General features: G+C 45.3%; 1 protein-coding gene across 3 annotated transcripts in view; it reads right to left on the bottom strand.

Moving 5' to 3' along the window:
- Nucleotides 1-21,414, bottom strand: part of PTK2B (protein tyrosine kinase 2 beta) — a 139,127-nt gene that overhangs the window by 27,789 nt on the left and 89,924 nt on the right. For all 3 annotated transcript variants that reach the window (XM_032634857.1, XM_032634856.1, XM_032634858.1), the window contains 3 exons: nucleotides 9,711-9,889; nucleotides 9,074-9,161; nucleotides 7,812-7,891 (listed from right to left, as the gene is read on the bottom strand). In XM_032634857.1, coding sequence (XP_032490748.1) covers nucleotides 7,812-7,891; nucleotides 9,074-9,161; nucleotides 9,711-9,889 — 347 coding nt within the window. The remainder of the gene's footprint in view (nucleotides 1-7,811; nucleotides 7,892-9,073; nucleotides 9,162-9,710; nucleotides 9,890-21,414) is intronic.

Genomic DNA, 21,414 nt, shown 5'->3' with positions numbered 1-21,414 from the left:
ATAATGAAACTATTTTAAAACTAGAAGAAAAGCTAGGGAAGTATTCCCAAATCATGGGATTGAGAAGAATATCTAAAGCATGAAATCACAGAAGAGATCTCCAATAAAAACTTAAAACATGTAGTGCTATGTCCTTAACAATTTTTAATAAATGGTATTTTTGAATATATTGTCAATCAAGATAAGTAGTTATCTTTTAATAATTATGGTCTCAATTTTAGAGAAAAAAATGCATTGGAAAAAACCTGACTGGATCTACCCTGCTAATGGAGGTTATCTCTGGTTAATGAAATTTCAAATGATTTTAGTCATTTTTTCCCCCTTTCTACATGTCCCAAATACTCCACACTGAACAGGTATTACCCTTTTTACCTGAAAAAAATTTAAGGCAGTGAGATTAGTCAAACCATCATAATGCACGAGTTTTCTGGGTTCACTCCCTGCTGAGATGGCCTCCTCCATGGCTACACGTTTCCCCTATGTAGAAAGTTCTTCTTTCGTTTCCTGTCCTCTCATTAGGCTCCTGGAGCTACAGAGACTAACTTTAATCCTTTCTTAGATGCCATATACTTGAAGGCAATTCTTTTATCATCACTTCTCTCTTCATTATGGTCCGTTCTCTTCTTATAGTCCCCAACACACACACACACACACACACACACACACACACACACCAGGGCATTGTCCTCAATTACTTCAACTGCTTCACTCAGATGACAAAAAGTGATGCAAAGTAAGAATGAGAAAGAAAAATTAGCTCTGTGGTGAGAGGGCCACAGGAAGACAAGTAGTTCTTTCCAGTTGGGGCAGGGCCAGTTATTTCAAATGCCAGCGGTTGGAATGGAGGGAAAGCAAAAGATAAAAAGTTTTACATGAAATTTCTCTTATAGAATCAAAGATGAGTACATTAAAATGAGTTTCAAGGAGTAATAATATTTAATGACAGCTCAGTAAATACTGTTGAATTATATTTCACAATATTGAAATGTATTTCTAAGTCTATCTCCTTCTAAGAAAAGATGCAAGGATACAGTTTTTTTTTTTTCGTTTTTTGTTGCTGTTGTTCTTTTTGGGTTTTTTTTTGGCTATGCTGTGCAGCATGCAGCATCTCAGTTCCCCGACCAGGGATGGAACCCGTGCCCCCTGCATTGGGAGCCCAGAGTCTTAACCACTGGACCACCAGGGAAGTCCCTAAGATACAGTTTTGAAACATATTTAAACAAAATAGAGTTAGAAAGAAACCAGGCAATGAGGTAAATGAGATAAAAAATGTGCCAATCTGTGCCTTGGGCTGGTTGTCCTGGCAGCCAGGGTAGTGGACAGAAAACCTCACCAAGTGCCTAGCTCATCAGGAGATAATATTAATCATAAAACAAGGACTGCATTTCTTAAATTAAAAAGTGTGAAAAACCACTGATTGAAAGAAAACTAATAGTCGTAACACTCATTCTACCAAAAAAATGTGAAGCCAATTTCATGGTTTTTTTCCTCCTGCTGCAATTTTGGTAAATACCAATCGTATAACATTAAAGCACAATTCAGTAAATGTGAGAGTAGGAGGGCCTGACTAAATGTGGTCTGAGTGTATGACCTTCCAATGGTCTAATTCAGTGGTTTTCAACCAGAGGCAATTTTGCACCCTCTCCCCAGCCTGGAAACATTTGTCAATGTCTGGAGATCTTTTTTTAGTCACAGCTGGTTGGGATGAGGGGTGGTCCTACCAGCATCTAATGTGTAAAAGCCGGGGATGCAGCTAAATATACTACAATGCATAGGATGGCCCCTACAACAAGGAATTATCCAGCCCCAAATGTCCCTCTTGCTGAGGCTGGGAACCCCTGGGAACCTGATCCAAGGGGAGAACTTGGGAAACTAGAAAGAGTGGCTCTTCCCTAACCCCACTTCTTGCTGCCGGGTGCCTGACAGAGCGGGACTGCAGATGCTGGAGGACTGTTCTAGCTGAGTAAGGGTAGATCTGCACTCCGGAAATCAGACAACAGGTGAGCAGGGGTGACATTCAGTTATAGGCCACGAGGAACTTATCCAGGTTCTTCCCTGGATGGAAGATCGTTTTCCTCCTACTTCCACCCGAAGGCACTTGCAGTTAAGATCCAAAATTTCCAGTCAATCATGGCAGCTTTAGAACGTTTTCTGAGCCAGTGTTCCCTGCGGCTCTCCGTATTCATAGGAAACCTCAGAGCACGCCCGTGCAGCTTCCACAACAGGCGGCACGGCCACCCGCATTTCCTCCTGGGTTGAGTGAGCTGCAAAATGTACTCCCAGGTAACTGAACGAACTGGCTTGCTGCACGCAGTTATGTGATTCTAACAGAATAAATGTTAGCACATGTCCGCCAGAGAAGAGGAATTGAGATCTTTCAGGGTTATCCATTCATTCAAATGCAAACTGTGCTCTCATCACGTGCCAGGTGAAGGCGGTACCAACCCTGAGTTCCAAGGTTTGATAGATTTCAGACTAGTGGATGTGAACCACTGGGTGCCTGCCGCATAAGTACGGCAGATCCCTGCAGGGTAGGACGGGCGGGGTGGGCACAGGGAAGGGGAAGGTTTCGAGGTGGAAAGACCCTTGAGGCTGCTCTGCAGGAAGAGCCCAGGGCCACCCTGCTTATTGCCAACATTTCACAGGTGTCCTCTGAGGTTTTCTATGAATGTAGAGGGCAAGCATGCAACCCTGGCTCAGTGCATTTTCTAAAGCTGCCAGAACAAAGAAGAGTTTATCAGGCTGAAAAGGGGTACTAGGCGAGTATTCCACACAGAGGGGAGGCACTACCCACTGAGGGGGTGACATCTGCTTCCCAGTCCCAGGTGACAGCGGTCTGTTAATGTCACTCCTGGTTTACAATAACGAATGAATGAATGAATGAGTTTTGAGACTAGGGATGGATGAAGGAATTCTGAGGACTAGGGTATTTAAATAAGCCTTAGTAAAAAAAAAAAAAAATTGGGGTTGGCTAAATGGAAAGGTGAACAAATTTGGAAATGAACACCGAGGAATTAAAAGGCATGAAAAATAACAGCAGTTTTAGAATGATTAAGGAGGTGGTGAGTGGAAAAATTTTTTATTAGGAAAAAGGAAGATAACACATCTACACCATCCCAATCTCTAGAAATCCAGCTTACTGCCTATATCACTGATGGCCCTTCTCTCATGCACTAAAGATCATGCATTGTGTAACTTTTGACAAAGGTGCCCAGTCACTCAAGTGTGCTGTGATCTGTGTCCCTAGTGTGTTTTTTTGTTTGTTTGTTTGTTTGTTTTTTTGCAGTACGTGGGCCTCTCACTGCTGTGACCTCTCCCGTTGCGGAACACAGGCTCCGGATGGCGCAGGCCCAGCTGCCGTGGCTCACGGGCCCAGCCGCTCCGCGGCACGTGGGATCCTCCCGGACCGGGACACGAACCCGTGTCCCCTGCATCGGCAGGCGGACTCCCAACCACTGTGCCACCAGGGAAGCCCTCCCTAATGTTTGGAGCGGTTGAACATCACTGAGATGTCTGGGAGAAGCAGTCCCGCCCTCCTCATCAGATGGACCCTCTCGCCTGAGACTCATCTTCCCAGTCTTCTGTGCTGAGCCCCGTCTCAGCTGCTGTCAGCGATCCCCAACCTGCCCCGACTGCCATCCTTGAATGAGAATGCACCTGCTCGGAGTACCCTCTAAGTGCCTGGCTGGTCCTCTGCAGCCTGGTCCGCCACTGTGACTGGCAAACACCAGGTGGACAGCGGGGCCTCTGGGCAGGCACAGGCCCCTGACTGATACTCAGGTAAGGAAAGCAGAAAGTAAAGAAAAGCAATACAAGTATTAACTTATCACGAACATTTATAAATCAACTGTGAGATAAAATGCCTTTTGAAACAAGCTGAGTGTTCTTTCTCTAATCTTTTCTTATTATCCGTTACTAGCTAACTACTGTTGGGTTACACATTCGTTCTGAGTTTTTAGGTCAGAGTGTTCTGGAGCTCTGCTGGGAGTGGACAATAGTCCTGGATGTCTCTGGTGAGGGGGAGGCTATTTGGTTCCTCAGACTGGGAGGGTGCTCCAGCATGTGGGCCATGAATTTCACACTTTAATTCATAGGGGGATATTTAGAGAAAATACTTGGCATTTATAAAGCACTTCCAGTAAGGGGCTTCCCTGGTGGCGCAGTGGTTGAGAGTCCGCCTGCCAGTGCAGGGGACACAGGTTCGTGCCCCGGTCTGGGAAGATCCCACATGCCACGGAGCAGCTGGGCCCGTGAGCCATGGCCGCTGAGCCTGCGCCATCCGGAGCCTGTACTCTGCAATGGGAGAGGCCACAACAGTGAGAGGCCCGCGTACCGCAAAAAATAAAAAATAAAGCACTTCCAGTAAATCAACAAAAAAAATTAATTATGATTCCAACTATATGACATCCCGGAAAAGGCCAAATATGACGACAGTAAAAGATGAGTGGTTTTCAGGGGTTGGGAGGGGAGGGAGGGAGGAATAGGTGGAGCACAGGGGAGCTTTAGGGCAGTGAAACTGTTCTTTAAGATACCGTAATGGTAGATACATTGTCACTGTACACTTGTCAAAACCCATAGAATGTACAGTACCAAGAGTGAACCCTAGGGTAAACTATGGGCTTCGAGTAATCGCTATGTGTAAATGTAGGTTCATCAGTTGTAATGAATGAACCATGCTGGTGGCGGATGTTGATGGGGACAGGGGTTTATGGGAAATCTCTGTACCCTCCACTCAATTTTGCTGTGAACCTAAAACTGTTCTAAAAAATAAAGTCAACTAAAGTAAATAAACAACAAAATAAAGGTAAAGAGAAAAAATTAATTAGTACAAATGATGAATAGTGAATACTGTCTCTATCGCTGTTCTAACTACTTTAAATATGTTAACTCATTTATTCCTCATAACAAGCCTGTAGGGTTGCTACCATGATCATGCTTCCCATTTTACAGATGAAGGAACTGAGACACAGAGAGATGAAGTAACTTGCCCAGTAAGTGGAAGACCCAGGATGCAAATTAGGCAGCCCAGCTTCAGACCCTTTGCTCTTCATCATTATGCCCAATGGCGCCTCGCTATGACTTGAGTCCATTGAGGTTTCATCTTGGTAATCTCATATCTTGTGCACATACCATACTTCTTTCTTAAGCTAGGAAAGAATATATTTTCTTTTTTCTGGTGACACCATATTATCGGTAGGCAGGTGACACAACAATGTTAACAGGACTTTTCCCCATAATCTGTAGGTAGACTGCACTCTGGAACCTTTTCAGGAAAAAAAATCACAGCCTTGGAAAATTCTGCGTTACGGCCTGATTTTCAGAAATGTATCTGTCTCTCTTGGTTAGAAATAGTCATAACTTGACTTTAAAATAGTCCATGATAATGGATAGCTTTGTATTCAACTTTAAAAAATTATAGGCTTGAAAATCTATGAAGTTTACAAAATAGGTGTTTTCCATATCCTTTCCCGAATATATAAGTTTTATCTCAAAGGTCAGCCCGTAAGAATAGGAACATTTATCTGTCTCTGCTCATCAGGCTAGGGGAGATGTGAAATAATACATCCCTGTCGTAAAACAAGCATGAGTTTTGGAATAATCCTGAGTTGATAAGACAGCCAACACCAAGAGACTATCCACTCCTTATAAGACTATAAATGGAGCCAGGTCAGTTGGCGCACTTTGTCCTCCAGTGTATTTAGCCCAGTGCCCGGTGCTAAATAATAAGTCATTATTATTACAACCAATGATAGTTTGGGAGTGATTCGAGGAAAGAAGAACATGAACTAGGATGCTTATGGGTCTTCTCTATGTTGCTATTTTACTACTAAGTGATGGTATTTTGATAGTGACTTCAGTGATCAGAGTCTCAAAGTGACACTGGAGTTCTGGGTATGAGATCCACAAACAAAAAGGTAAAGGTGGGCTTCTCTGAGTTGTCTAATTTCAGAGGAGAAGATAGGCGTGAGTAAGTTGCAATGCTATGATGGTCTTGGAAGGCATAAATGGCACATGTGATAAGGTAAACTTCGCGGAGAGCCCCCGAACCAGCAGCACGCAACTCCCAGGACCACTGCCAACTGTGGCGAGGTGGTCTGTCTTCCAACTGGCATCAGGGGTGCAGACTTCCTCTGTGCAGGGAACCCTTGTGTCCCCTGGCTTGTTGAGACAGCCACCAAGTAGGAAAGCAAGGAGGAGCCCTCCAAGGCTGTCCTTGACCTACTCTGTCACAGATGCCAGCAGTTTCAGAAGCCCCCCCTTCCCATCCCATGGCTCTCCCTGGGGGACCCCTCAGCACTCTCTCTGAGATCGAGGATGGGAGCCAGAGTTCCTCAATGCCCCCCAGCTTAGCAGAAGCAGCAGCAGAGTCCTATTCTCTATACCTTTAAGGTCACAAATAGGGCAAGACTCACCCTGGAACCATCACCTCATACGAGGCTAACTGTCTCTAAATCATCTGGAAGACTTGTCAAAAATGCATGTCCTGGGACTTCCCTGGTGGCGCAGTGGTTAAGAATCTGCCTGCCAATGCAGGCGACACAGGTTCGAGCCCTGTTCCTGGAAGATCCCACGTGCCACGGAGCAACTAAGCCCGTGCGCCACAACTACTGAGCCTGCGCTCTAGAGCCTGTGAGCCACAACTACTGAGCCCGTGAGCCACAACTACTGAAGCCCGTGTGCCTAGAGCCCGTGTTCCTCAACAAGAGGAGCCACTGCAATGAAAAGCCTGCGCACAGCAACGAAGACCCAACGCAGCCAAATAAATGAATGAATGAATGAATGAATGAATGAATGAATGAAAATTTAAAAAAAAAGCATGTCCCAAAGTCCCACCCACATCTACTAAACCAGAGTTTCCAAGGGTGGGGTTAGGGAATCTCTAATTTAATGAGCTCCCAGGTGATTATGATTTGCAATCAGATTTCAGAACTATGTTCTAGGACAGACAAGGGGTACAGAAAAGGTGATGAGAGGGCAGAATGGGTCATGGATCCTGGTGGATGGTGAAAGTGAACGGTGCTGCTTTGGCTGAGAAAGTGCTAGAGCAGGGCCTTAACATCCTCCTCCTCTGTCCACAGTGCTCCCAACGGCCAAGAATAAGGTTTATTTCTTAGACTGTCATTCAAAGTCTTCCACCATCGACGCCAACTCACCTCCCTAAGCTCATCTCCCACGGTCCTCCAGTCTGCTCTTTTCCTTCCACTGGTCCCTGAGCCCAGAGTGCACCCTCCCCCACCTCCCAGCTCCCCCCAGTATCTACCGATGGAAATCGTTCTCTTGCTTCCTGGACCAGTTCACATTCCCTCTTCCTGACGTCCTCGGGCGGGATTACTGGCTCCTGTATGTGTGTCTATGTGGTGCTTATTTCACTCTGCTGCATTATGATCAGTTGTAGACACACTTGTCACCTCCCAAACACTGTAAGTGTACGGGCCTCCCCGGATGATTTACTAACTTTGTCCATATCTATTAGCACCTACTGGAGCAGGGGGTGCAGCAGTGAAGAATACAGACGGAATCCCAGCGTTCGAATATCTCCCAGAAACTTGCCCAGTGCTCCGAGAAACATTTACTGGATCACTTGGATGGCAGCCAAAGGAAGATAGGGGGCACCAGCCAGAGAGGGAGCTGGCACTTCTCTCCCGAGGACCAGACGCTGAGCACCTCGGGGGCTTACCCTCTGTCGGCCACAGCTCGTCCCTTTCCAGCTGTCACATACCCACTCTTGCTTCCCACGCTGGAGGAAAGTCCAAGCTGGCCAAGTGCCCAGTACAGGAGGGGAGGTGCAGGCACCCACTCTGGCCACATACCTGAGCTCCAGACAGCCCAGCTGCAGGGCCATGCCCTCGCTGACCTTGCTGGCATAGCGTTGCATGTAGTCATTGCGGAGCTGGCAGGGAGAAAGGCCAAAGTTCAGATTCCCGCCCTGTTCCCTGTTTCCCTGAGATGAGCAGGGCCCCAGGAGACGGTGGGTGCTTTGATCACCATCCTGCCGCCCTGAGCTGTCTCTCACCCCCTCCCCCAGCCATGCACAAATGCGTAGCATGAGATGAAGGGCAGGAGGGGAGGCTCAGGAAGAGCCCTGAGCAGTGGTGATCCCGTTCAGGCTGAGGCCCTCGAGTTTCTGAAGCACTTTCACGGCACATTCTTTCATGGATCCTGGAGGCAGGAAGTTTAGGCTCCCCTCCCCCACTCCTCATTTTGGAGATAAGGATGCTGGGAATTTGGGGAGGACTCAGTAATTTATCCAAAGCCTTGTTGGTAAGTGGTGACAGATGTCATCCACTGTAGAAGAAAAGTCTGGCTTGGTCTCTAGTGAACCAGGAGGGAGGTGTAGGAGGGGGTTAAGGCCAGGCGGGAAACAACGATGGCAACTCCCTGTACCCGGCACTAACTCCCTGCCGGGTCCCGTTCTGGGCACGTGCATTATAGCCAGGGGTGTGGTGAGCAGCTCTAATCAGCTCACGGAAGCTAGTTATTTAAGTTTTCCAAAATTTCGCAAGCTGGTTGAAATATTGGTACTTTGAAATAGACCACGATGGGAGTATTTACACCATGGAAATTGGCAAGTGCTACAAATCAGAGAGCTGGTTTACCAGCACCAGCTAATGCTATCATTAGGTCTTCACATGAACCCTGTAAAGTAGGTATTCTTACTATCATCCCAGTTTCACAGAAGAAGAAACAGCCTCGTGCAGGTAAACTAAGTCCCGAGGGATACCAGGTTAGGAAGCGGTAGAGCTGGGTAGATACCAGGTGTGTCAGACGGCTGAGCCTGCCTGCTAAGACTATTGCCTCCTCTTTGGACCTGCTCTGCCCGCTTCCCCAGCCAGGTCTCCTGGGCACTAGAAAAAGCAACTAGGAAAGTCCAAGAGGAGCTGTGCCCATGGGGTGGGGTTAGCCAACCCTTAGCTGTGAGGGAAGCAGGGTTGGACAGCTGACCAGGGACAAAGGAATGTCCCCGAGAGAAGTTTCCTGGAATGGGACCTCCAAAATCTAAGCTTTGTCTTTCCATCTCCCCAGGAGAGGATGGTCATATGACCACGGGGACCATAAGATAAAATGCTTTTACCTGTTGGTAAAAATAAAGCAGTGTGGTCCTGTCTTCTTTCAGGCTCTCCATGAAGTCCTCTGGCAGGTAGCGGATTTGAAGGTCATACCTGGGACAGGAAATTCAGACTCTCTGGTTGACACAGGGAAGCTGGTCATGCCAGGAGCTGCCCGTGGAGCTCCTGGCCTCCCACTGGGGACTTGCTCCTCTTTCCTTCCTCTGTGGTTGGCTGGAGGACCATGAAGGACAGAGGGGTGGCTGGCCAGCACACGGTGGTCAGTGCTAGTTCTGACTCTCCATCTTCTCCCTCTGATGGTAGCTGTTTACCTTCGGTTCACAGACCAGCCCTTGGCCTGGCTCTCCCTCTTCCCCGCACTTCTGTTCTTCCTTCTCCATAGTGCCAACGGCATCCTGTTTAGGGCTGTGCCTAGATATCTGTCTTGGGATGGGGATGTGCTGTGAGCCCATATTAGCTCTTAGCAAACAGATGCATTGGACGCTGCAGACGGACCAACCTAAAATGCCACTGCGACGCTCTAGAACATTCTCAGAGGTTGGGAAGTGCTCCAAGAAAGGACCTCCCAGGGTCTCCTCTCACTCCGCACTTACCGCCCCGCCCCCCCCCCCCCCATTTGAGAGCACAGGGCTCCTCTCCTACCTCCACTCAGCTTCCATGTGTAGACACTCGTACTTGTCCTGCACCTCGCCCACCGTCATCTGCGGGTGCAGCCAGTGGATCTCATCCGACTTCATGTGCTTCAGCCTCAGCCCGTAGCAGTCCGCCAGCTGGATGTTGGGCCCGATCCGCCCACTCAGCAGGATGGAGGTGATGACCTCCTACAGAGGAGAAGAGAGGGGGCATGACTCAGGGGTGCGCCTGCTGGGCCCCCACAGTCCTCATGAAGGCCCTGGAGGTGTGATTCTCTAGGGTGGGACTCTGACTTAACGTTGTATTCATCACTGATTCGCTAGCACTTAGTGCGAGGCGTGGTACACAGTAGGCTCTACGTGATGAATGGACAAGTTGGCAAAATGACACAGATAGAGGAACTGAGAGGAGACAGGAGAAGCCAAGGGGAAAACGCAGTGAGGCAAAGAACATGGATTCTGTGCTTCTGTATTTCATTCCAACCAAACCAATCAAACCCAGCATCCTCTGTGTAAGGAGGACCCTCTGAATGGTTCCCAATTCAGCCAGCATTACTGAACATCTGCAGTAGGCACTTCTGGGCACCGTGCATGCATTGTTTCATTGAATCTGTGCAACACAGGGGAGCAGGTGTCACATCACCATTTGGCAGATGAGGAAACTGAGGGAGGTCACACAGCTCATTGGAATTAAGCTGGGATTTTGAACCCTGAGGCACTGGACTCTGAGGACTTGTAGTAGACCAAGCTGCTTAATGGGAAGGTGGGCTGGGCAAGATAGAAGGACAGGACTTGCATTAAGGATTAAATGGCACAACTCCCACAAGAAGCATGGCCACTGGAAATAGAGTGTTGACAAGAAATTAGGTGCTCTCCTTATTCCTGCTTTCTTGACCAGAAGCCAACCTGCCCCACAACCTGATGCCATAGCTTCCTGGCCTAGCGCCAGAGCTGGATTAAGAGGGGGTCCAGTGGCAGCTGCCTGGAAACCCATCATCTATAAGGTCCTGTCTAGTTCTGAAATCACATTGGTTTCACTTTAACTCAGGTTCCTCATGTGGTTCCATGTGTAACTGGTGAATCAAGCCCACTCCTGATGGAGCAAAAAGTACCCTCAAAGGCAAATTTAAAAACTCACAAGCACTGTCTAATCTCTGTTGAGTATCTTTGCAACACATGCCACCTAGCCTATATACAACCAGCCCAAAGGCAGAACAATGCAGGGTGGGTTGCTGTCTGATCAGGAAGAACAGTGACCCCGGATTGTTTAAATTTTATGTTTTTGTTACATCTCCCAAGAAGTTGTCCAATGTAGTAAATCAAATATAATCAATTCCTTAATTGGAACAAAAAGAAAGGTATACCATTTTTCTTAGGAGAAAATCAGTTTCTTCTTATTTTCACTAATAAAATGTCCAACTAATATTTAGAACACCAAATTCTTCTTCAGCCTGTGCACTCACATGTCTTAGTCCAGTCCTGCCTCCTGTCAGCCCTCTTTAACTCTATGGAGTTGTGAAGCTAAAAGACTCTAAGCTTGAAAAATCCCTTCCCCATTAGGAAAGCCAATGCCCATCAGAGAAGTCAAGTATTGCTCTGAGATGGAAAGTGAGGCACAAAATGCAGATGTTAACTGCGGTAACAAATCAGCACAGGAATCAGAACTTCGGTCCTGGAATGAGGAAGAAGGCTGTGATCAATGGTACCTACAGTGAGAGCGACACGGACAATAGGAAGAGTTCAAGACTGTGAAGTTGACCATTTTGTCATTATTTCCACCCATTTCTCTTGCCACTCACCCTCTATACTTCTCTGTCCACTTGGCCATCCAGAGCCCCCATGTCAGTTCCATATAGACTCCCAAACTGGAGTCCCAGGCTCTGGTGTTTTTAAACTTAGGGACTTCCCTACCCAAGTTGAAACTTATATAACTAAAGTCTAATTTCCCCAGAACTGGGACCCCTGTGATTATTGAAAGCTTCAAATATATATGAAGAAAACAGAAGTCAGTAGAATAGTATAATAACCCCCCATGTACACATCGCCCAGCTTCAACAATTACTAAACATTCTGCCATTCTTGCTTCTGCTACACCATCTATTCCCTAACCATCACTCAACTATTATCAATTTTTACAGTTCTTCTTTTACAGTGAAATTTATATTAATTTAAACACGCAAATTTTAGCTATACAATTTGACACATGAATACACCTGTGCAACCCACATGCCAATTAAGAGATTTCCAGATCCCCAGAAAGTTCCCTCATATCCCTTTTCAGTCAAACTTCATGCACATTCCCACCGCCAATTCTAGGCAATGATTTTTTCCTCGCACTTCTACTTAGTTTCACCTGTTGTAGAACTTCCTATAAATGGAATCATTTAGTATATATTTTTCATTCCCCTGTTGCTAAATACCTGGGCTATTTCTCATTTTTGGCTATGGTAAATAAAATTACTATGAACATTAATGTACAGGTCTTTTTGTGTATGTATGTTGTCATTTCCTTTGGACAAATACCTAGGAGAGGAATGACTAGGTCAAAGGTAGATAAGTGTTTAACTTTATAAGAAATTGCCAAGATTATTCTATTTTATATTTCCACTGTGATATATGAGATTTCCATTACACCACCTCCTTACCAACATTTGGTGTTATACAAGTCTTTTTAATATTAGTCATTTTAGTGGGTATGCATAGAATCTCATTGAGCTTTTAATTTGCATCTTCCTGGTACCTAACAACATTGAGCACTTTTTCATCTGCTTATTGACCATTAATATGTCTTCCTTTGTGAAGTACTTGTTTAACTTCCTTGCCCACTTTGTGTTTGGGTGTGAGTGTGTGTGCGTGTGTTTATTGAAGTAGGAGATCCTTATACATTCTAGCTAAAAGTACTTTGTATATGTTTTATGAATATCTTCTCTAGGTCTGTACTGTGCCTGTTGTTTATTTCCTTAACTGCATCTTTTGATAAAGTCTCATTTATCAAAATGTTCTTTTATGGTTAGTGCTTTTTGCATCCTGTCTAAGAAATCTTTGCCTGCCTCCAAATCATGAAGATATTCTCTTTTCTTTTATAAGCTTCATAGTTTTAACTTTCACCTTTAGCTCTGTGATTGATCTTGAATTAACTTTTGTGTATGGTGTGAGGTAGGGGTCAAAATACATTTTTTTTCTCATAAAGATCTATGGTTATTCAACATTGGTTGTTGACCTTCATTTCCCAATTGAATTATTTTGTTGTCTTTGTCAAAGTCAATTGGCCATATAAGTTTAGCTCTATTTCTGGACTCTCAGTTCTGTTCTATTGATCTGTGTCTGCACTATGCCAGCACCACGCTGTCTGCATTACTGTAGCTTTCGAGGAGATCTTGAAGTGAAACAGCGTAAGCCTTCCACCATTTCCTCCCCAAGATTATTGTGCTATTCTGGGTCTCTGCATTTCCATATACATTTTTGAATCAGTTTGTCACTTTCTATTTAAAATGTTTGCTGAATTATGATTGAGACTGTGTTACATCTATAGCTTAGCGAGGGAGAATTGGCATCTTAACAGCACTGAGTCTTCCAATCCTCACACATGGTATATCTTTCCACTTATTTTGCTCGTCTTTAATGTTTGTCAGCAATGATTTGTAGTTTCTAGTGTATACGTTGTACAGGTCTTTTGTTAAATTTATTCCTAATTTATTCTTTTGTTAAATTTATTTGATACTTCTGTAAATTAAAATTAAATTAAATTTTCTATTTTGGTATTCACCCTCTTTGTGGATCCCTGCTTTCCAAGACTTTCCTCAATCTTCTGGCTACTCTGCCAGCCCCAAGTTCTATCCTCTTACACCTCAAACCTGTAAGGCTGCTGCTTTCTGCCCCTCTAGCCCCTCCCAGATTGGAAAGTGCCATTAGGCAAAAGCCACAAATTTGCAGATTTCGTTCTTTTCAGTTCAGCTCTCAAGAGCAGATTTTCCTTCTGTTTTGCTGTGGTCTCTCTCCAGGATCTTCAAGAGAATTTGATTTTTTATTTTGTCCAGATTTTATCATTATTCTATGTGGGAAGATTAGTCCAGCCAAGCTACACCAGTTTTGAAATCTATGTGGTATGTTAATGAACAAATCTGTCTTCTCTGCAGATGGGAGAGGGTTGGGGAGCAGAGAGCTCCCTTCAAGTCACAGGCAGACATCATGCAACACAGCAATAGCCAGAAGTACAAGCCCTGGTGTCAAACTTCTACAAGTGCTCCATCCACCCACCACCACGTAGCTACTTTTCCTTGGACAACATATTTAAGCTCTCTGCATTCAGTTTTCTCATCTGTGACATGGAGGAAATAGCAGTGCCTATTTTGAATGGTCTTACGAGGATTAAATTAGATAAAACCCCTTAAGACAGAACTTGGCACAAGGTAAATACTCAAAAAACCTTAGCATTATTTTAACACAGCAATCTCTTATAGATTCTGGTGCTTTTGTAAAAACAAAGAAAGAGTGGAAATACAAAACAAAACTCTGCTTTTTATCTCCTTTTCTTTTTTCCTTCCCTTGGAGGTGGTGGTTTGCCCAGGGGTCAAATTAGTGAGGCTAAGGGGTTGGCAGTGGCTGCAGAGCCAGGAGCGGATCAAAGGAGAAGGTGGGGCCAGGGGCGGAGAGGTCTGGAGTGGTTAGGAAATTGGTTACATACAGGTGGCTTGAGCAAAGGAGTCAATATATTGAGGATAATGGGAAATAGGTTTCTTACTGTTGGAGAAAGTATTTGAAATATAGAGAAAGGAAGAATAGAGAGGAACCTTAGGTGAGGAAGTGGAATTAAAAGCATTGGTGAGAGCTCCTGGTGAGAGAGAGAGTGAGAGAGACAGACAGAGAGAGAGAGAGAGAGAGAGAGAGGTTTGTTTACTGAGAAAGCCTGGGACCAATGACACCCTGATAGTCAAGTGCATACCAAGCACCCAGTCTTACTTTCCAAATACCCTTCTCCACTAAACGGATCTAGGGTTCCTTGGAGAAATGGCTGATTCCAGGGCTGGGGCAAAGAAGGTACAAGATGAGTCTGGAATATCTTTTTGTGCTAGAAAAAAGGAAGTGTTTAGAGAATGTAGGAGACATATAACAAGGAAGCAGTATCAGCTTACAGGGGCTGGCACGGGCCAAGTCTGGGAGAACCTAAGCATTGAAGCCTATAATGGTAGGAATGGATTGCATCCACTGAATAAAACAGAATCTAGGACAGATAGATAAATAAATGGGGGAGAAGAGGATGCTCTTCTTTCCAGGAGATTGCTAACTAGTAAATGTAGAAGAAAGGATGGAAATAGAAAACCACCATTTGGCAACAAATTCAGTGTCAGTTGGTTCATCAATGGATGATAAAACTGGAGGGTGGAGGTCTGATGATGAATAGGACATTGACACGGTCTTAGTGTATCTCCTTTCAGACACTAATCAAATACAAAGGAAAACCTGGCAGACACAAATGACCAGGTCATCAAAGTTAACATCACCAGCGTTAGAACAAGGTAAACAGGACATGCCTCCCACCTTGATACACTGAGAAGGGTATAGCATCATTTCTGAGATATCCCTGCTAAGAGTTCATGATGAATCTAGTCATGAGACCTGGGTGACGGGTCTCCTCAGAGATTGATAGAATAAAAGGCCTGTACTCTTTCAGACTGAGAAACTCTTCCAGATTGGAGGAGACCAAAGAGATATGACAATGCAATGCAATGTGTGTTCCTGGACCAGACAGGAAAAAGAGACATTGTAGGTACAGTTGGTAAAATCTGAATGGGCTCTATGTTTTGGATGGTAGAGCTGTTTGTAGCAATGGTGATTTCCTGATTTAGATGGTCACAGTATAGCTCTGTAGAAGAGTGTCCTTGTGTGGGGAAATAAACACTGGAGTCTTTTCAGTGATGGAGCAGTATTGCTGCCACTTGCTTTCAAATAATTCAGAAAGAGAATAATGATAGTGGGCATACCGTATGTGTGTTTATCAAGAGACAGAGCTACTACATACGGCAAATGGTACATTTGAACAATTGGGGAATCTGGGTGAAGGTGATATGGGAGCTCTTTGGACTGTTTTTTCAACTTTTTTTTATAAGTTTGAAATAATTTCAAAATGAAGAGAGATTCTGGTGAGGGAGACTCCCAGCCATATGAGAAGTAATTTTTGCCAGGCTAGATGGGGCTTTTCAGCTTCTCTTCCACTCAGAGCCTCTGAGAGGGGCCTGACTGAATCCAGCTCTTTGCTCTGTGGTTTGTGAAACTCTCCAGGGCATAATTTATGCAAAATTTTTTCTAGGTTTCTTGCTAAAAAGCAACCAATTTCTGTTGTAGGGAAGTTGGGATAAGGTTAACTCTAGATCCTTGGGGTGGAAATGCATTAAGAGACTCTTCATCCAACAGATTTTCAAAGGAAGATTGATTTCAGTTTCAGGTAAGGAAGAACCTGGGGATTTTCTAAACATGAAATGCATTCTTGGGAGGCTGCCTGGTACTGAAAGGACTTTTTATTGGGTTGCAGGGGAGCTTCCTCCTGGAGAAGCAAACCTGAAGTTCCTGGGGAGCTGGAGCTTTACCAAATGGCTACTCCACCCACCATCGCCATCACCCTGCTGGTTACTGATGACAGGATGTTGTATAGGAAAGAACTTGGCTGGTCTTGTCCTTGCTTCTGGGAAGGGAGCTTCTGAATGCTTGGAATTTCCTAAGCGATAAGAGTGCCTTTATTGTTCCTGATGGGTACCTTGGACCAAACCTCACCACCGAGGTTTATGGTGATGAGGTAACTCATGGTGGGCCCTTAGGTAGTCTCAGGATGGGGGCTCGCCTTGTTGGAAAGATCAACCATGTGGTTAGAGGTTTGGAGCTTTGAGTCACATGATATCAGCCTGGCCTCCAGGGAGACAAGGAGGGCTGGAGATTGAGTCAAATTACACGGCCAATGACCCAATCAATCAACAATCAATCAATCAATCAATTATGTCTACATCACTAAACCCCAATAAAAACTCTAGACACTGAAGCTGGGGGAAGCTACCTGGTTGGTAATGCTAGCTGGAGGGTGACATGTCCTAAGAACACAGAAACTTATGTTTGGGACCCTCCTAGAACTCACCCTATGTGTCTCTTCATTTGGCTGGTTCCTATTTGTATCCTTTATAATAAAATTTTAATTGTCCTGAGTTTTGTGAGTCATTCTAGCAAATTTTGAAACTGAGGTAGTGGGAAGCCCTAAATTTGTAGCCAGTTGGTCAGAAGTGTGGGTGGCCTGGGAACTCTGAGGAAGGGTGTCTTGTGGAGGACTGCGCCCTCAACCTGTGAAGTCTGTGGTAGCTCCCCAATTGCACTGGGTCAGAACTGCACTGCAAAGTGTGTCCATCCTCCAGGCATACCTGGGGAGAGACAAAGTTGACAACCACAGGTGACATACAAAGAGCACTAACTTTGGGGTCACCCAAGCCCAGGCTGTGAACCCCCTTCTGACATGTACTTCTAGTAGGATGACAAGCTCCCCGAGCCACAGCCTCCTTCCTGCTGTTCCCTGCCCTTGTCCTGTGAAGTTGCAGACGGTTCCTTCATTCCAACCATCAGAACTATCTATGACGTATGCGTTCTGCAAAGTGTAGCAGGAGCCCCAGAGCTCACACAGAGCCCCCGCCTCAAGAAGCTTCAATTCAGGGGGTGAGAGGAGGAAAGCAGCTTAAGTGGTGGGGGCCCCAGAGTGGGCTGGGAAATCAGTTTAAAAGAAAAAACTTTGAGGTTTTACATGATCTCCCCGTGGAGGCTTCTGCATCAGCCCTGGCTTTCCCTCACCCTTCATTGCCTCTTCTCTCATACTCACACAGCTTCTCACGCAAATGGTGGGAGCAGCAAAACCAGCCCTCCGCCCAAGGCTCACAATTTGTCATTAATGAGTTCCATATTTCTTTTTCTATGAATAAATCACTTTTAAAAACAACAGTATAAGATATTTACCTACTCACAAAATTGCCATATGTAACGTGACAGAAAAGAAAAAAAAAGCTGTCTTCATTTTATCAATTGTTATTTAGCTAAGCCCAGGATTCTATTTTGCTACAGGAAAAACCTTTCCTTCCACCCACGTTGAGGGCTACTGAAAAGCAGGCCCCCGGACAGCCCATGGCTCACAGCTTCTGAGGCTTTCTTGCAAACAGTGGGGTTTCTATGGTTTTTCTTCCTGCTTGACTGACGTTGATTTATTGGCTTTATCAAATAGCGTGAAGACCCCAAACTGCCTTCACCTCTCTCCCTATTCTCTGGTATTTCCTCTTGCCGGCCAGAAACAAAGAAGGAACGGGACTAGATGCTTGTCCCCAAGCCCAGAACAATTTATTTCCAAAGAGAAAAAGGTCACCCAAGCAATTAATTACTCAATCCACTTTCTCACTCTTTTGTTGGAGCAGAGCCACACTTTTTTTTTTTTTTTTTTTTTTTGCGGTACGCGGGCCTCTCACTGTTGTGGCCTCTCCCGTTGCGGAGCACAGGCTCCGGACGCACAGGCTCAGCGGCCATGGCTCACGGGCCCAGCCGCTCCGCGGCATGTGGGATCTTCCCGGACCGGGGCACGAACCCGCGTCCCCTGCATCGGCAGGCAGACTCTCAACCACTGTGCCACCAGGGAAGCCCCTGAGTCACATTTTTTAAATCTGAAATTGATTTTTGTATATAGCGTGAGGTATGGCTGAAAATGAATTTGATTTCAGCAGGATATCTAACATTCAGGGCCTATATGTGTGGGACTGTTTCTTGCCTCTTTCTCTGTTGCTTTGATCTAATAGTCCTTGTACCTTGGTCACATTTTATAACTTCTGTAGTAATCTCTGTTTTCTTGTGATTTTCTCAGGTTCACCTAATTTTTCTTTTTATAAAATACCTAAGCTTTTTGGTTTTTCTCGCTTGAGCTTATGAAACATACTTCATGTTAGTCGCTGGGTTTTTAGGAACAGCCTGACAGCTGTATCCCCCACTCCCTCCCCCAGAAGTGCCTGCACTTTGCCTGAGGTCACACCCCTTACTGGGGGCAGCCTGTATCCACTGACTGGTTACACTGGGGGTTTAAAGGCCCTGTCCTTTCATCCTAATTTGGAACAGCTCTGCTGGGCCATCCCAGCTCCCGTGCTCCCTGTGATGCGGCCGTGTCACAGCCCAACTTTTCTCTCTGCCCATTCCTGCCCTGTCATTCCCTGCAGGTGAGGTTCACGGGGGCTTACTGATGCTTCCTGCCTGCAAAGGGCATCTCGGGGTCTGCTTCGCGGGAGCCCATCTGAGGATCTGGCCTTCGTTTTCCAGGCTTGATTTGACTCACCCTCTTTACTCTTTGGTTTATGAAGGCAAAATTCTCCTCTTTTTAAAAATGATGGAACTTAAAATTTTAATAACTTGAAGCCTTAGTTTTATAAAGTCCTGCTTAAATTCTCTTTAAAAAGATATCCCTTTGAGATGGAAGGCAAATTTAAACAGGTGACTTTTGTCACTGGGTCCTCATTTCTATGTGATGAGATCCAGACTCTTTAGCGTGAGGCATAAAAGGCCCTATGGAATTTTCCTCTGTATGTTTTTTCCAGCCTAGACAGGGTTTGTTTCCGCCCCTGGGTTCCCAAAGAAGTTTGCACACACATCTTACAAGATGCTGTTATGGGTTGAATTTTGTCTCCCCAAAAAGGTAGGTGGAAATCCTAACCACCAGTACCTTAGAATGTGACCTTATTTGGAAACAGGGTCTTTACAGACTAACCAAGTTAAAATGAGGTAGTTAAGGAGGACCCTAATCCAATATGACTGACGTCTTTATAAAAAAGGGAAATTCGGACACAGAGGGAGACGTGTACACAGGGAGAATGCCATGTAAAGGTGGGGGATTTGAGTTATACCTCTATGAGCCCAGGAGCACTAATGATTGCCAGCAACCCACCGGAGGCTAGGAAGATGCAAGGAAAGATTGTTCTCCTACAGGTTTCAGAGGGACCATGGCCCTGCCGACACCTTGATCTTGGACTTCTAGCCTCCAGGTCTGTGATACAATGAACTTTTGTTGTTCCGAGTCACCCCATTTGTGATACTTTGTTATAGCAGCCCTAAGAAATGAATACAGACATTTACCAATTAGAACTAAGACAATTACTGATGTTTGCCTTTTTAACCTCTCAAATGCAAGGTCAAAAGCCAAACCTTAGGTACAATATTATCCTCTACAAGCCCAGTCCTTGGCCCAAAGTAGATCCTCAAATACCTAAGGAATGAATGAATGATTAAATGAATAGGAGCCAGCTCTCTGGATAACAAGTTGGGGTTATGAGGGACAGTGACCCACATTCAAAAATGTTCAAGAGATCAGGAGTGTGGTGATTAATGACATCACCAAGACTTTGGTGTCTACTGGATCTGGCCAAGACTGTGTGGTCGTGGCCGTGTCACTTAATCTCCATTTCCTCACCTGTAAAATGGGGAACATATCTCTTCCATCGTGAGATTTTTGGGTGGGATTGGATAAGATAACATGTGATGTAAATAAAAGGAGCAGATATAAAATTATAAACATGTGACACTGCCCCCCTCCATTATCTAAGGAGGTTTCCATGTACCACGCAACTCTTGAACTTCCATCGTGTGAACTTGGTAATGGGGGAGCGTGAAGCAGAGAGGTTCCAATCCAGTTGAACTTGACTTACACACTGGAAGAAGCAAAGAATGACTGAGGGAAAAAAAAAGAATGGATTTTGCCATGAGCAATAGAGGGGAGAAAGATAACAGCCTTCGTGGACTAGATTTCAGGAATTTTTTAAAATGCAAGTAAAGATATTTTTGGACGGGAGCCAACCCTATTGGATATTAAGAAATGGTGATTAAAAATTTAAGAAAATTTTCTGTTTATCTTGAAAGTGATCCCTCAATGATATTTTTCCCCAAAGAGATTTCAGTAAAGATTTAAATTGATTTCCAATTAGTTTTACATGACAGACTAATAGTTTTTTGGAAATGTGATACCACTGAGACTGGCTTCAAGGGAAAAGGAAGCTGGCCAGGTTTATGTGGGTTCCAGACACGTACAGAGCTTAGCCTAATGGTAGCACACAGTAAGTGCTAAATAAATGCTGGCCATGGTCATGATGGGTGGACAAAGAAGAAAGGATAAGCGTGGCTCAAGCTCAAGCCATCCTGGGGAATAATTAACTCAAGAAGTCTATAACTGAGACATACATTTGAGAGCCTGAAATGGAGTCTAAGGGTCCCTGGGCAGAGAGGCTCCTTAGACTCTCCCAGCCTGAGTGGGAGCTGGTGCCCTGGGACCGGGATCCACTCCCACGGAGTAACTGGCTGAGCAGTGGTCAAGGAGGGAGCCACGGTTGCTGGTAACTTCCAACAGCCCTTCAGATCCACAGAAGAGGTGCAGGTGGCTGAGTAAAGCCATCTCTGGAAAAGGGACCTGAGACCGTTTCCAAGCTTAAGCTGGTGCTGGCAGCAGCAGGAGGCTGACGCGTGATGAATGAACCTTGAAGGATGTCAGGTTGTGGCCACGGAGAAGAAAAAATGCAGAGAAAAATGACTTCCTTCTGCTTGGAGCAAGAAAGCCACGAAGGGCTTTATGTTCCTAGGGCGAAGCTCACGATAGCAGGCTCCTTCCTTTCCCCTTCTGCTACACGGGCAGACAGGAAGTGAGGGTCTAAGAAAGTGCAAAAACAGGTGGA

Source organism: Phocoena sinus, chromosome 6 (genome assembly GCF_008692025.1).
Source record: "Phocoena sinus isolate mPhoSin1 chromosome 6, mPhoSin1.pri, whole genome shotgun sequence".
Lineage (NCBI taxonomy): Eukaryota > Metazoa > Chordata > Mammalia > Artiodactyla > Phocoenidae > Phocoena > Phocoena sinus.
Note: the sequence above shows the minus strand (reverse complement) of the source record. Positions and strands in the feature narration are given on the sequence as shown.